The following is a 15,572-nucleotide window of genomic DNA, read 5'->3' as shown; positions in this document are numbered from 1 at the left end:
TACTACTCAGCCATAAAGAATAAAATAATGCCATTTGCAGCAACATGGATGGACCTGGAGATTGTTATTCTAAGTGAAGTAAGCCAGAAAGAGAAAGAAAAATACCATATGATATCACTCATATGTGGAATGTAAAAAAAAAAAAAAAAAAAAAAAAGAAGACACTAATGAACTTATCTATAAAACAGAAAGACTCACAGACATAGTAAACAAATTTATGGTTACTGGGGGGAAAGGGGATGGGAAGGGATAAATTGGGATTTCGAGATTTGCAAATATTAACTACTATATATAAAATAAACTAAAAAACCCCACAAATTTCTTCTATATAGCACAGGGAACTATATTCAAAATCTTGTAGTAACCTATAATGAAAAAGAATATGAAAACAAATATATATGTACATGTATGACTGAAACATGCTGTACACCAGAAATTGACATATTGTAACTGACTATATATACTTCGACTAAAAAAAAAAACAAACCCAGGCAGGATGTACAATTTTTTGCTCCATTTTAGAAATGAGACCCAAGGCTCAGAGATTTAAGATGTCTAGCCCAGAGTCTTAAAGTGGAGGTGGTGTAGGCCAGAGTCAAATCCAAGCTCCCAAGGAATAGGACCTTGCACCATTGTGGGACGAAAGGTCATTCCTCTGCGCTGGGCACGCTCACCTGTATGCTGAGGTGTGACCACTAGGTGGTGACAGAGCCTCACAAAGAGTTTCTGGGATGCAGGTTAGGCAGCAGCCTGAGACCGCATCCCCGCACTACACAACTCCGCACTCCTGGACCATCAGAGCACAGCCACGCTCCATCTCTCGGCCCCAGCCTCCGTGCCCTAGCATGTGGGAGAGCGGGTTCTGGTGGGGCCCTGGCCTAGATCTGAATCCCAGCTCTGCCACTCATTGGCCTCTGTGTCTCTGGGCCAAGGACTCACCTGAGCATCAAGTTTCCCATCCCTAAAACAGGAGTTAGGATGCTTGCCCTGGGCTGTGACAAGGATCAGGTGAGAAAAGACCTGGCAATGGATGGGTTTGTGGTCATTAGGATGGAGGGAGAATGCACTGCTCGCCAAAGATCCTCTCCCGGGGTGTTTTAAAATGGCCAACATTTAAACCCTGAGGTATTTCACATAGAAACCCTGACTTTCTGGCTTTTCTTGAGAACTTGCCTTCCCACACAGCTGCATCTCTGCTGGAGCGGTGCCCTCCAGGCTGCCACAGTCCCCACCACTCCCCACTGAGACCCACTTTTCCCAAGTCTGACACCCCACTCAGCGCCTGGGCTTTGCAGGCAGGTAAGCTGGCTCCTCAGACAAGTCTTGGAGCTGAGGAACAGTGCAGTCTGTCCCCACTCAGGGGCAGGTAGGGTGCAGTAGGGTTTTTGTGTTATGTCTCCTGGGCCTGGAATAGAACCTCACCACCTGTGACTCCAGCTGGGCACCCGCACGAGGGAAGCCACGGAACCCAGCTGCTCCAGGCCTGTATGTCCCTGCTGGGGTGCAGCGGGCAGGAGACTGCAGGCTGCCAGCTCCCCTGATGAGATCAGCCTCGGTTTGCCTCCCCGTCCCTGGCTCTGAGGCTGAGGCCAGAGGTCACTGCTGTGACTCTGGGGAGGAGGTCTCATTTTTAGGCTGGATGGCCTCCTGGTCCCATTGGCTGCTGCTCAGCTTGGCCTGTGTGCTCCACTAACCCCAGCCCCTCCCAGTGTGGCTTCCATTCATACTGATGGGGCCTCCCCCTGCCCAGAGTCTCCTCACTTCTCAGCTCAAACATTACCTCTTCCTCCAGGGAGCCTTCCCTGGTTCTTTAAGCAGAACCGTCTGCTCGTTCTTCGGGGTCCCCACAGCATGCACCGACGTCTCCTGCGAGACTTATTTTATTCTGCTCTTGCGACGGTTGCTTATTTACACATCTGCCTTCTTCCCTGGACTGTGTTTTGCTGAGCTCTGTGGTCCCTGTGCCTAGCCCAGGACCCGGCCCATACGAGATGCCTGAGAGAGGTTTCTGAGCGAGGTAAAGAGCATGCTATTAGGGCAGAATCAGGGCTGCTAAGAGAAAAGTATTTGGAAGGAAAACCATTTTTAATACGAGATTCCTGGAGACTTGGGCCCTCTGATTAAGAGCTGAAGGACACTAAATATCTGGCACCAGGCTTGGCATGAAGACCCAGGCAAGGACATCCTTTACTTGGTCCCTTCCATGGGTAACAGAAGGGGCGTGGGGGCCTCCTGAGGACCACCTGCTAACTCACCCGACTCCCTGACAAGGACTGGAGATGGTAATTCTCCGGGTTCCCATTTCTTTCCTCCCGCCCTGATTTAGGCCACAGCAGAGTGTTCCAGCATTCCTACCAACAATGTCACCCCTTCAGCAAACCACCCCCACCAACAGCTAACGTCAGTGGGAAGGGCGGGGCTCTGCTGGGGGAGGTCCCCAGGCTCTGGGCAGAGCCCAGCTGCTCCGACCTAGCTGTCACCTTCTTGTCCTTGATAGAGGCCAAGCACACCATCAATGCCCAGCCCTCAGCATCACCCCCGGAGGCTCATCCACAGTCCGCCAGGGAGAACGCGGAGGGAAGACGTGGGGTAGCTTGTCCAAGCCCGATGTTTGGCGTCAAGCTGCCCTGGCCCTGCCCGTGGGCTCTCTGTCCCCTCTAGTTCACCCACGGACAGCAGCTCCAGGACACATGTTAGGAGGCCCTGGCTCCAGGAAACTCTGAGGCCACTGGGATGTCCATGGTCCCTGACTGTCCTAACCCAGCTGGTCTTCCCTCCAGCCACCCTCTGCTGGGAACCTTCTACTCTGGTCAATTCCTTTTCTTTGTCCCTCAGGCTTGTCACTGCTGTCCTCTCAGCCTGCTCGTCCATTACTCTCTCTACTCACAGAAATTCTTCCCTTTCTTCAAGACCCACCAAATGCCTCCTCCTCCAGGAAGGCTTCATGGGTAAGCTGGTATTTCTCAGACTTGGACATCAGAATCCACCAGAGGGTCCTTAAAGCAGGTGGCTGGGCCTGCCCCCAGAGCTCTGGGCAGCAGGCCTGGGGAGGGGAAGTCTGAAGGTGTGCATTTCTAACAGGTTCCCGGGTGCTGCCCCGGGACCTCACCTCCAGGACCCTGGTCTGAGCAATGGTTTACAACTGGTTTGCTGCCGGCATATTGGGGGGCCTTTGTGTGTGAAGGAGGAAACGGCTTCTTCCAGCTCTGTAGGGCAGTTTTGTTTCCGTGGATTTAGCATTACTGAGTTCTGTGTGAAGTTTTGACTGAAGAATGAATCTAGTTACCGGTAAACAGGGCCGCTCCTCAAGAATCCCAGTCAAATGTGCTCTTTGCTTCCAGAGGGGAGCGGCCGGCCTCTGGATGGGGGTCTCTCTCACATCCCGTGCTTTTCCCCCAAGTAACGGCTCTCCTTCCCAGGAGGGTTTATGTGATTTTAAGTGTAACACAATCATTTCTCATTTGAATAGTTACTTTTATAAGTATCACAAAAATATAACTAAAAATAATTTTTAAATGTTAATAGTTTAGAATTCTTTTTACTGAGTAGACAAAAAAATGTAACATATCGAACGAGCAGGACTGTGATTTCACAGATGATACGACTCAAGATGAAGCTAAATTTAAGAAAGGAGCAGATTTAACGCTGACGGAAGGCAGCGTGTTAGGTAATAGCCCAGCTGACATACTGGTAACGTAGAAATCAGGGCGAGGGTTGGAAAGACGGAAGTTTAGGACAAAGCGTCCTTCAGAACGGTTTGAAAGTCACTGAAGGAGTAGTTCTGCGCCCTCAGTGCCCTGGAATTTCCTCCCCTTCAGTTACATGCTAATCTCCCCCTGTTTTCTTCCTTAAACTAATGAAAGATTAGGATGACATTTTGAAAAGGGCATCTCATTAAGCAGCCTCGTCCCCATTGGAGCACAGACTCCAGCCCAGTAGCCAGCTGGCCATTTATCTTATGGTAATGAGGTGTCATCTCCCCACAGGCTCTGCCTTCCTCCCTTCCTGTCCTGCTCTTCCTCTGGCTCCCACCCACCACTGGGTACCAGCGGAAAGAGTGTGTGTGGTGGGGAGGAGAGGCACCCGGCGTCTCCTTGCTGGGCTGGAAGCAGGCGGGAGGATGCGGGGGCCCATGCAGTGGAGGGGGGACCGCGGTCCTCACCTGTACACCGTGGTTGGCGGGGAGCTCAGGCTGTCGTAGACGAGCCTCACGTGGCCCTGGTATAGCTCCAGCGCCAGGGGGTCGTTGTCCCCCTTGTAGAGAAGGATGCCGTTGTCCTTGTCAGTGGCCACCTGGAGAGAGGCACGAGGGTCAGGGCTCCCCTTAGGCCTCGCCTCCCCGTCCCCACCTCACAGATCCCTCTCCCACGTGGCATCCTCTGAACGAACCCCGGATCCGAGTTCATGTCCTTATGTCCTCCTCCAAATCTCGTCTGTAAGTTTCCGCAAGGAGGGCCTATTCTTAAGCCTCTAGTGAATGCTGATCGAGCAATTCAGCAAATACTTATGAAGCACCCATGGTGCGCTACTATGTTTTTATGTAAGAGCGTGTGTGTGTATAGCTGTATATTTATACATGACATGTATCACATATAATTATATGCACATATGCATGCCAGGAGCCCTGAGCTTTAATCTGGCCTCTCTCTCAGGGCCTTAGTCTCTCTGTATAAAGTATAATAATAATTATAGACAAAATACTAAGCACCACTATCTAATTCAGTATTTACTATGAACTAGCCACAGTGTTAAGAATCCTCCGGGGAATTTTTTTAAAACACCAGTTGTCTGGGCTTCACCCCAAACCAACTACGTGCAAATCTCTAGGGGTGGGGCCCAGGCAAAGATAAGAAGTCCCCCAGGAGATTCTAATGTGTTGCCAAAGCTGAGAAGCACCGGTTTCAGAAGCTGCTGCCCTGGGCCCTGGGCTGCAGCGGTGGGGCTCTCTGACCCGCCTGTGGGCCCCCACCGCCTGGCACAGGAGCAGCTGAAGGAGCAGATATGGAGCAGGTGGCTGAATAGGACATCAGGGTGTCTGGGGCACTGGGTGCTGCTCTGATGAGTTGGGACCTAACAATTGGGTCCCTGGGTATGTAGGACTGAGGGAGGAAGGCAAGAGGGTGATGAGGTGTGGTGGAGGGGGTGGTGATGTCAACCAGAGCTTCCTTCTTGTGTGTGCTGGGGGTCAACTCCCATCTCAGAGGCTGGTCCACTGGGCTGTAGGCTCCACAAGGTGAGGTCGTGAACTTCTGTGCATCTATGCAACCCTAGTGCCTAGAATGGTACCTGGCAGGTATAGATGCCCAGTGGATCTCTGCTGAATGAATATGTTCTCACATAGGCTGAAACCTGGGTTATCGTGGCCATAACCAGGAGGAGGGTAGGGCCACTTATTGGCCTGCACCCTCTAGCTGTGTCTCGGGGGTGCCCCTCCCCAGCAAGCCTGTGAGCAGGGGCCTGCTTTCTCTATCACACACTTCCCTTCTCTCCTGCCCCCCCAAAAGCATTGATGTCACCCAGAAGTGCAGTTTGGAATAACTGTACTCAGGCCCCCAGGTAAGGAATCTGAAATAAGTTAGCTGGAAAAGAATTTGGTTCATACCAAATGGTTTTCTGTTCTCTGAAAAATGTCCTGCCTGCTTATGCCTCTGGGCCTTTGCACATGCCGTCTCTCAGGCTCAAATGCACCCTGTTTTGATCCTGCACTGTCAGCCCCTCACCCTCCCACCCCTTTCCAGGCAAACTCCTACTCATCCTTCACATCCCAGCTTAGTTGTCACTGCCTCTAGGGAGCCTTCCCTGATTCTTCCCAATAGGCTGGGATCATTGCCCCGCCTATATGCTCCCACAACACCCGGGGTTGTCACTGTTCCTTTTCCTGTCATCCTTCCCTGGGCAAGGGGCTTTGCCAATCTTGTCCACCACTAAATCCCCATTGCCAGCACAGTGTCTGGCATATAATAGTTGAATATTTCCTAGAGAAAAGAACGAATGAGGCTGGAAGGGGGGGCTGCTGTCTACAGAGCCTTCTGGACAGAGCTGGTCCAGATCCCCCAAAGCTGAGTGTTGTCCTTGACAACTGGTAGGGAAGGGGGCAGGACTGCTACCATCTGGGGCATCCCAGCTGTCCTCGGAACAACCAAAGCTTGGGGGCACGCTGGGGTCCTTCCAAAGGCAGGGTGGGTGGGGCGCACCTGCAGGGAGATGTTGGCCTGGGGCCGGACCTTGGCAGAGGCCAGTTCCACATAGGAGTCCTTGCCCACGAAGTTGACGGTGATGAGCTTCTCGCACCTCGGGCCGGCGAAGCCCGGCGGGCAGCGGCAGGTGGGCTCCTGCTGCACCACAATGCACTGGGCCCCGTTCTGGCACTCGTACTGGTCGCACGGGCTGGTCTGCAGCAGGACCATGGGCGGGGGGTGCTCACAAAAGAGCCCACTGGAAGGGAGGTAAGGAGAACGGGGGGAGGAAAGGCAGGGGGATGGTGAGAGGAGACATCAGGTTATTTGGGCCAAAGAGCTGCTAACATAGAAGGTGGCACAAGATGGGAACTGGGACTAGTTCCAGCCCTGCCACTGAATGGGCCAAGTCCTTTTCCTTCGGTTAGCCCAGATTTCCCATTTTTAAAGTAACGGGGTTGGACTGGAGCACAGGTCTTCAATTTCAGTGTCATCAGAATCGCCTGTGATGAATTTGTTGAGTGCAGATTCTCATCCAGTCACGGATGAATGGATAAACAAAATGTGGTATATACACACGATGGAATATTACTCAGCCTTAAAAAAGGAAGAGCATTCTGACACAGGCTACGATATGGATGGACCTTGAGGAGATTATACTAAGTGAAATAAACAGTTACAAAAAGACCAATTCTGTTTAATTCCACTCATATGAGATACCAAGAGTGGTTAAACTTTTGGAAGCAGAAAGTAGAACGGTGGTTGCCAGGGGCTTGGGGATGGGAAACAGGAGAGATGTTCCTGTTTAATTGGATGCAGAGTTTCGATCTGCAAGATAAAAAGAGTCCTGGAGCCGGATGGCGGTGATGGTTGCACAATATGAAAGTACTTAACACTACTGAACTGTACACTGAAAAACACTTAAGATGGGAACTTTTGTGTTATGTGCATTTTACCACAATAAAAAAATTTTTTTAAGTGTGGATTTCCAGCTCCTCTGCCCACTTCCCCCTCTTCCAATTCTAATTTAGTAGTTCTGGGGTGGGCCTCAGAAACTCATACTTTCACAAGCCTCTGATGCAGATGGTCTTAATCAGGCTTAGGAACCAACTGCCTTGAGAACTCTTGGTTTCTCCCAGGCTCACGTTCTCAGAACCTGTGACCAAGGCTTGTGACCAAGTTGCACAGTTGGATTCAGGCCATCCATGAGTACTGACTGATGTACACACAACTGTCTTGCAGTCTGACCCCTCCTTAGGTGCGGTCCCCGCCTCTTCCCAGGCCCTACTGAGCCCTTCCCTTCCAGGCAGTGTGGGAGCTAGAGCTGGAACCCACATACCCCTTCCACATACTTCACAGACATCAGACCACCTGGCCAGTGTCCCTCATCTCCCCTTTCCCTCCTGACTTCACGGATTCCAGTGACTGACCCCAAACTCTCCCATTCACCTCCACTTTTCTGCCATTAGGGCACCTTGGTGGATGGATTGATTGATTGCTTGATAATTTTAGGGGGAGGTAATCAGGTTTATTTGTTTATTTTTTAGGTACTGGGGATTGAACCCAGGACCTCGTGCATGCTAAGCATGTGCTCTACCACTGAGCTACACCCTCCTCCCCAGGGCACCATAACGTTTGTTTTCCAGCTAGTGTGGCCATGTGGCTACCACCCCGGCTTTGCAAGCTGGGCTCCAAAATGGTGGCATCTTCCATTAGGTGGAACCACACCCAAGCTTGTCATTACACGAGCTGGACCCTAAGTCCAACTTCCACGCGGTTGCCCTGGGTAGCTCTCGTTTCCATCTATAGCATGGGGTTAACAACGTCTGTGCTGGGACTTGCTAGGGCTGAAGAAGGTTTAGGGGAATGAAGGCACCACGGAGACCTGGGGTTTGGGCTGCTGCCCCCTGCCCGGCTCCTTCCCGAGGGGCCCCTCCACCATACCTGAAGCCCTGGGGGCAGGTGCACGTGTAGCCGTTGACCGCGTCCACGCACTGGGCCCCGTGGCGGCACCTGTGGGCCGTGCAGTCGTCATTGTCCACCTCACAGAGCTTCCCGCTGTAGCCAGGGGGGCACTCGCACCTGGAACAGAGCAGAGCGAGGCTGTTCCGTGGCCCTGCTGGCCTCCAGGCAGCCTCTCCTCTCTCCCCTACCTGCCCATGTACCCAAGCTCCCTCAACTCCTGCAGGCTCCCTAAAGCCAGGCCCACACTCCATCTCACGGGCTGTCCAGGGCCTCTGGTCCCTGCAAGCCTACGTCTGCCTGCCTTACCTGGGGCATCTTGTGTCAGGAGCCAGGCTGAGGAGCGCAGGGCTGCAACACACAAAATCTGGCTTGGATCTGCCACTGTCTACTCAGAACTAATGATGTTCAGCCAGGCACCGGGCTAAGCACCTTTCATGGAACGCCATGTTTGAGGCCTCCCAGCACCCTGCGAGGGAGGGTCTGTCCCCCTCCAATGCCAGGAGGAAACCAGGACTCCGAGAGAGAGCTGCGACTTCTCTGAAGCCCCCAGAGCTTAACGATCTTTTGTTTACGCTTAGGTGTGCCAGACCCTGCTCTCAGTGTTATCAGCCGCTCTTTACCTCTCTGTGTTTCAGTTTCTTCACATTTAACAGGAACTGATGATCAGTAACTCCACCTCTTAGGGTGGTTTTAAAAATTGAGTGATACAGCCCGTGTGGGGCACTAGATCCACACTGGGTAATCAGTGTGATACGTAGAGGGTGCTGACAAGGATGATGGAGACGTGATGCTGCGGGTGCTCCCTTGGAGTCTACCCTATTGCTTGTTCGCTTTTTTCCCCCAGAGATTTGGGCTGGGATACGAAGGGGGAATGCCCCCACCCTTGATAACTGCCTCCTGATCTCCAGGTGAGAGGATGGGCATACTGGCCCCACCCAGGCTCTGCAGGCTGCCCTGCCCCCTCTGAGGAGCCCGGCATCTCCACCGCATCCCTGCTGGGCCAGCTTTCAACCCGGCCAGGGAAGGCTGCTGCAGCTGGCCTCCCCGAGACCATGCATCTCTGGGCTCCTCTGTCCGGGGCGACACTGTGCCCAAGTCCTAGCAAGAAGCAGACCATAGACCACCTTACTCCCAGGGGCTGAGGCACACAGGAATACAAAGGCTTCCCGACTCTTCTGCCTCCTGCAGGGCCTGGAGTCTGCACACCCCTCTGGGCTCCCTGGCTGAATTCTGTCTGGCAGAGTGTAAATGGTACCCACAGCCTGTCCAAGTCAGGAGGAACCACGGACAGGCAGGGGGAGGTGTGGTGCAGGTGGCCGAGGTGGAGTGGGAAGTGAGACCCTGGAATACTTCTGTGACAAAGGAGCCTGACTGGGGAAACACTGGGACAAACGGATGGTCCTCCCTCCTCCCTCTCTAGGACAGATAGAGAAGTGGGTTGGAATCGCAGTTCGATCCTGGCATCTCTGGGGTTGGCAGAACATGGTGTGTGCTATGGATTCACAGCAAAGGAAGATACTCAGGGGGTGGGGGTGTCCCTGGAAGGGGGGCAGTTCGCCAGTCTGAGGGTTTACTGGGCCTGTATCCCAAAGCTGTGAAATCTGCATGATCTGACCTGTAATAACCTTTGCTTATTTGATGGCTAAATCTGAAATATGTAACCTACTTCTGCACCAGAAGGTGCAAACTTTCACATCTTCGCCCACATTCCTTCCTACCCTTTCAAAGAAACAGATCGGGAATGCCTTTGTGGAGGCATGTGCTTCACACACCTCGGTCCAGGCCTCTGCTAATGGTAAACCCGGCCCCGGACGGCATTTGTGTTTGTGTCTCCCGAATTCTAACAAGAACCCGCAGAGCAACTCAAGCTGTACGCGCTTCTCCAAGGCAACAGTCGCTGCTCGCCACGTACAGGGTAAAACCCAGGCTGTTAAGCACGGAGTTCAAGGCTACGGAGGAGAGTTTCCTGAGGAACCAGGGAAGCCACGCTCACTCACAGCTGAAGCTGCGGAGGTCTGAAGGCAGATGTGTTGACAGCCTTCCTTTTTTTCCCCAATGCTACAGCCCTCTCCACACCTGCGCTCTTCAAACAAAACACCCAGGGATCTTGTTAAAGTGCAGCTTCTGATGCGGGGAATCTGGGCGGGGCCTGGGAATCAGCATTCCCAACCAGCTCCCATGAGATGCTGTCGCTGCTGGATCACGGACCTCACCTCCAACAGCAAAGATCTGCACATCATTTCCTCAGCAGCTAAAGACAAGCGTCCGATGGTGCAGCCTGCATCCCCCGTGGTCCTCAAAAAGTTTCACCCTCAGCTGTTTTTCCACAGTGTAAGGCTTACACAGTTTTGGTATGCATTTGACCTACTGATTCTGGACAAGAGGGAGTAACCAAGTCACAGCCTCGGTTCCAGGGAGGACATCGGGAGTCTCTGGAGTCAGCTAAGGAATCACCCAGGCCCGGACTGACCTGCATCCCTTTCTGTGTATGTGTGTGCTGGCTGCGTGCTCCACCTTGCTTCGCCTCCGCCCCACAGGGAAGGTGGGTAACAGCCTCGACATCCTAAGGTTGCTGAGTGTTGGATGAGGCAGTGCGCCGTGCCTGACACAGAGGGAGCGCTCACTGCCGGCTGGCCACTGCCATCTTGGTTTCTGCTACTGTTGTTTTCAGTGTTTATGGGCAGCATGCCTTATCATTTTCAGGGCTTCAGTATATGATTATTTCTGTGTTCAGTACTATCTGTCCTGCGCAGCTGAGGCCTCATTTGGACAGCATACCAGGAAATCTCTGAGGACAAACACCTTCAAACTTGGGCAAAGGCTGCACTGACTTCATGCCTCTTTTGTTAATGTCCCTGATACCTGCTCTGGGGATGTGAGTTGTTATGGTGACGGCAGGGGAGGGGGATAAAATTATAAAATGTTGCATTGGGAGAAGGGACTTTTGATTTACATGCATCTTAATTTAAAAAAAAATCAACATTATTGAGTTGGCCTGTGGACCTTTTCAAGATTCTAAGAGACACTGTGCATAAATGTATTATCTCAAGATTTTGAAAGCTATACTGGTTTCTTTCTATTCTACATTGCCCTTGAACTCAAGGGGTCCTTAGCACCCCGATCCCAGACCTGCATCCTGGACCACTTCTGACCAGTCCTCGTGCTGGGTGTGCTTGTCCAAGCCAGCATCCTTGAGCTTGCTGCCCCGTCAGCATGGAGCGAATGTCACTGATCTCTTTCCATCCAAGGATATCCCACCCATTCTGCGGAGCTCAGATGCCCAGTGAGCACCACTGCCCCTCCCTAGGCACACCCAAAGCACTTTGCCTGTCTGCCTGGCCAGCTTGGCTTTGGGTCCAAGTTTGTGTTTTAAGCATGTCTTCCCTCCCTTTGGCTCTGCCTTCGGTTAAAAAGCAGCCCCGATCGGAAGTCAAATCCCGGAGTGGGAAAGGCGGGCAGTGGTGTCCCTCACCCTCACTCAGACTCAGGTAGCTCGATGACCTGAAGGCCCCCCGGCACATCTCTGAGGGAACGGGAGAAGATAAGGCAGACTTGAAGGAGGGTGCAGGACCAAAGGGTCGCAGCTCCCTGTGCTCCCTCTGATGCCAGAGGTCCTCGCGTGCCTCTCTCGTTTTCCCTGGCTTTGTGGTTTCCTCTAGGCTCGGGATGTCCAAAGGCGAGAGGAAAACACAAGACGATGTGCTCGTGGTCCCCTCTCGCCCTCACCTTCTCTAGACTCTTCTCCCTCCTGTGGGGTGGGGTCCCCCTCCTTCTCTCAACCCACCCCAGTTCTAGGCATCCTTCAGCAGTCACTTCACATCCCACCTCCTAGGGTAGCAGGGCTTCCTTCTCTGCTCCAGAAGGTTCTTCTCCCCTCTCCTCCAAACCCCAGCAACACTCAGAACCAGAATTCAGGGATCATAAATTCTTTCTCTTCTAAACCTTTGTTTTGTGTCAAACTTCCCTCCCCCAGGTCCAGGTCAAGGGCCTCGGAGGGACTCAAAGACCTCTTGCAGTGCCCACCACCCTCCCACAGCGAGGATGTGGGCACTGGTAGGGGGGCTAGCTGGGAGATAGCAGCCGGGAACCTTAATTCCTAGACTCTAGGATTCTAAGAGTTCACAGGTTCAAGTTTTGAAGACTATGAATCTAAGAGTCCACAGTGCTAAGCTGCTAAGATTCTGTGATTTTTAGCAGAAAAATGTCAGAATGATGTCAGCAGTCTGGGGCTTCCTAAGATCCTGGGTTGCCACCAAGCCCTAAGCTTTGCAGTGTAGAATCATAGTCCCAGATCCCGAGGTCTGAGAGCTCTCTGCAGTGACTGAGAGCTGGACAGATGGAGCATGATGACAGCTCCTGCGGCCATGGAGACCAGAGCCTGAGCATCTGTGCTCCAGAAGCTGGAGATGCCACCAGATGAAAGGCTGGTTGGGATTCTCTGTAAAGACTCACCAGCACGGGCACCGAGCTCCCGTCCCTCACCCCTAGGGGTGACCCTGTGGGATCACTTCGGGTGCCTTTACCGAGGGCTAATTTGAGGTCCCCCCAGGTGCTCTGGTCCTTGCCTGCTCCAAACCCTGATTCCCTGGTACTAGAGTCCCTCACCCCTACCACCCAGTGTTGGACAGAGCCTGCTGGGGAGCGGGGAGGCAGCTGCGTGTGGAGGGCAGCCTTGGGGGTAGAGGAGAGTGTTCTTGGCCAAAAGGTTCTGGGATGTCCCCACCAGGTTAGAAAACCCAGGACTTGAGGGCCTCAAGATCTTCTCCAAAAGAAGCAATGGGAGGAGGTGGGGACAGAGCCCAGAGGTGATCTCCCAGGGGTGCCATTTGATTCTGAGGCTCCAGAACTGGTACCTTCTCCTGAGGCGGCCTCTCCACCCAGCCTTAGAACTGCTCGGGTGCAGCCCTGGCTCCTACAGGCCCGGCTGCTCGCCGTGGAGATGGGACAGCTCTGCCAGCGCTCCCTCCCCCCATTCCACTCCCACCCGTGTTCCCCAACACACACAGGTGCACAAGCTGGCACACTTGCCAGAGGGCAGAGTGCTGTGAAGGCTGCACACGGGGAAGAAGACTGAACACCCTGGGACTCGGCTTCCTTTGTGGGATTGCCTTACTATACCAGCTCCGGGAACGAGAGCTGTGCTGGGAGGGAGGGAGGGAGGGGGAGACGTCTGGGAAGGGGATCTCTCTACACACACACACACACAGTGAGAGAGGAGAGGACAGAGACAGAGGCTTAGAAAGAGAAACACCCACAAAGAGACAAAGACTGACTGGAGAATTAGACCATGACTAGTCAGAGGTACAGACAATGATACGGTAACAGCAGAGAGGTAAATAACAGGCAGAAAGAGAAAAAATAATATGGAGGGAGCCCAGAGCCTCTGCGTCCAACCCAGACTGCTGGAGCCGAGTCCTTGGGACCCTGTGCTGGGGCATGAATGAGCCTTACCTGAATCCTCTGTCCAGGGAGATGCACTTTGCTTCATGCTGACAGAGGTTCAAGCCGGGCACGCAGTGGTCAATCACCTCATCACACAGCTCACCTGGTGGGGTGGGCAGAGAACCCAGGCATCAGGCAGGGTACTGGCTAGAAGGTCAGGAGGTCATGGGCATGACCTTGGGTGGTGCTTGCGTCTTTTTTTTTTTTTTTTCACTCCACACACCATTTATGGAGCACCTCCTGTGTGGCAGCACTGTGCCAGGTGCTGGGGACACAACAGTGACCTGGTCCTGTTCTCTCCTGTGGCGGGGGTGGGGGTGGGGAGGGGCGGCAGACTACAAATAAGCAGGCAATGACAACACAGAGCTGCCAGTGTGAGTCCAGGGACACGCGGTGAAGCCCAGAGGCTTCCCGGAGGAGCAGACATGGCTTAGCAGCACCTTCCACCTGGTACAGATAAGTAAGCCTCTTGGATTTTCTCAGAGAAGAAAACATGAAAGGAATGCGATGTTCTGGTCTCTGGATACATTCCTTTTGAAGTTCACAGTGCCAGACAATGCCAAATGGGTGGGTCATAAATACCCAGGGATCTAGGCCTGCCTGTAAGCCCTGAAAAACTCACAGCACCTGCAAGTTTTCCCGGAATGTGGGCGGTAAGAGGGGCTGGCAGCGGTGAGGTCGCTGGCAGGTGCACCTCTGAGCTTTGGGTGTCCTCAAATTCCACCCGGTCAAGTCAGGTGGAAAGTGATCTAGGAAAACAAACTCCTAGCCAGGGAAGTTTTCTCAGAGGGCAGGTGTGAACAGAAGAAGGCTGCCTGGACCATGGCTCCGGGGGGTCAGGGTGGAGGAAGGTCCTGAGGGTGGCTGGGGAGTAAATGAGTGACCGACAACAGCCCTGGGGTCTGTTCTCTGCTGTGCTGGGGACAAGCTGACCCCCACCCTGTCCTCATTTTGCCCCAGCCTCTCGGGACCACAGAGGCTGCTATGTGTTTTATAAGCCTCCTCCTCTTCCTCATCTCCCAGAGAGATGTGATCTCTGTGTGGGACTTCTGGTATTTTCTGGGACAGACAAAACCACAACATCCCATTCTCAGGAACCAAGTATGACAAACTAGGAGTGCGTCCTGGTCAGCTGCAGACACGGGCAGGAGACCACTTGCATAATCCCATCTCCCCTCACCCCTGACCATTTGCCCACCATCAATTCAGTTCAAGTCCTTCCTCTGCCCAGAGCCTCTTCTGAGCTCCTATGCCTTCTGCTGCGATTTTTACTCTCTTCTGGTACTCAGCGATTCTTCTGGACCAACGACTTAATTCTATATGATGATTCCTCTCATCTCAGGAAGACCAGAAGCTCTTGTCACTGAGGGCAGAGCTTAGACTGCTCGGTACCTCTAGTGGCTAATGCGATGTTCTGCATACAGAAAGAGTTGCTTGTTGCTAATTTAAACAGTTCCACCCTTGGGAGACGGAAGATGTATGTCATAAGGAGGGCAGACTCTCAGCAGGTGTCCCTGCACTTTCTCCCACACTGAGCCTTCTCTGGGACCCCAGGAGGCCTAGGATTAAGTGGAATAGATGTTTTTCTCAGTTGGTCCTGGCACACCCCTGTGGTCCCAAGAGTGTGCTCGGCTGGGATATCTGGCTACTGGGCTGGAGGCCTGCATCAAGGTACAGGATCTTGAGGGGCAGTGGGGGCTACTTGGCTTCCTTCTCTGCAGGCCTCAAGACTGCTTCTATTCATCCTCCACGCCTTCCCATCTCCCACCTCATTCTTGACATCAGATTCCAATAGGCTAGGGTGTGGGAGTCCCTGGGCCGCACCATCCTTATTTGCATTCTTGCCTTTGGCTAGCGTTTCTCAAAATACGTTTCTTGGAACACATATTGTCTGGGTTGGCAAGGGTATTTCCGGGTAGGGTAGGAGGGAAGCTCTGAGATCAAATGAGTTTGGGACCTGCCGGGTTAAACAAAGTTAAATGGCTTTCT

The 15,572-nt window shown here is 53.0% G+C and overlaps 1 protein-coding gene and 1 long non-coding RNA gene across 2 annotated transcripts in view; one reads left to right on the top strand and one right to left on the bottom strand.

Annotated features, from left to right (window-relative positions):
• Positions 1–15,572, bottom strand: part of SLIT3 (slit guidance ligand 3) — a 583,256-nt gene that overhangs the window by 14,008 nt on the left and 553,676 nt on the right. The window contains exons 29-32 of the mRNA XM_032465125.1: positions 13,593–13,686; positions 8,121–8,258; positions 6,195–6,435; positions 4,163–4,293 (exon numbers count right to left, since the gene is read on the bottom strand). Coding sequence (XP_032321016.1) covers positions 4,163–4,293; positions 6,195–6,435; positions 8,121–8,258; positions 13,593–13,686 — 604 coding nt within the window. The remainder of the gene's footprint in view (positions 1–4,162; positions 4,294–6,194; positions 6,436–8,120; positions 8,259–13,592; positions 13,687–15,572) is intronic.
• The window catches only part of LOC116658994, a 64,164-nt gene that overhangs the window by 9,424 nt on the left and 39,168 nt on the right, over positions 1–15,572 (top strand). Inside the window, exon 2 of the long non-coding RNA XR_004314252.1 lies at positions 2,836–2,948. This is a non-coding gene — a long non-coding RNA (uncharacterized LOC116658994). The remainder of the gene's footprint in view (positions 1–2,835; positions 2,949–15,572) is intronic.

Source organism: Camelus ferus, chromosome 22 (assembly GCF_009834535.1).
Source record: "Camelus ferus isolate YT-003-E chromosome 22, BCGSAC_Cfer_1.0, whole genome shotgun sequence".
NCBI lineage: Eukaryota > Metazoa > Chordata > Mammalia > Artiodactyla > Camelidae > Camelus > Camelus ferus.
This window is presented reverse-complemented; position numbering and strand designations above follow the sequence as displayed.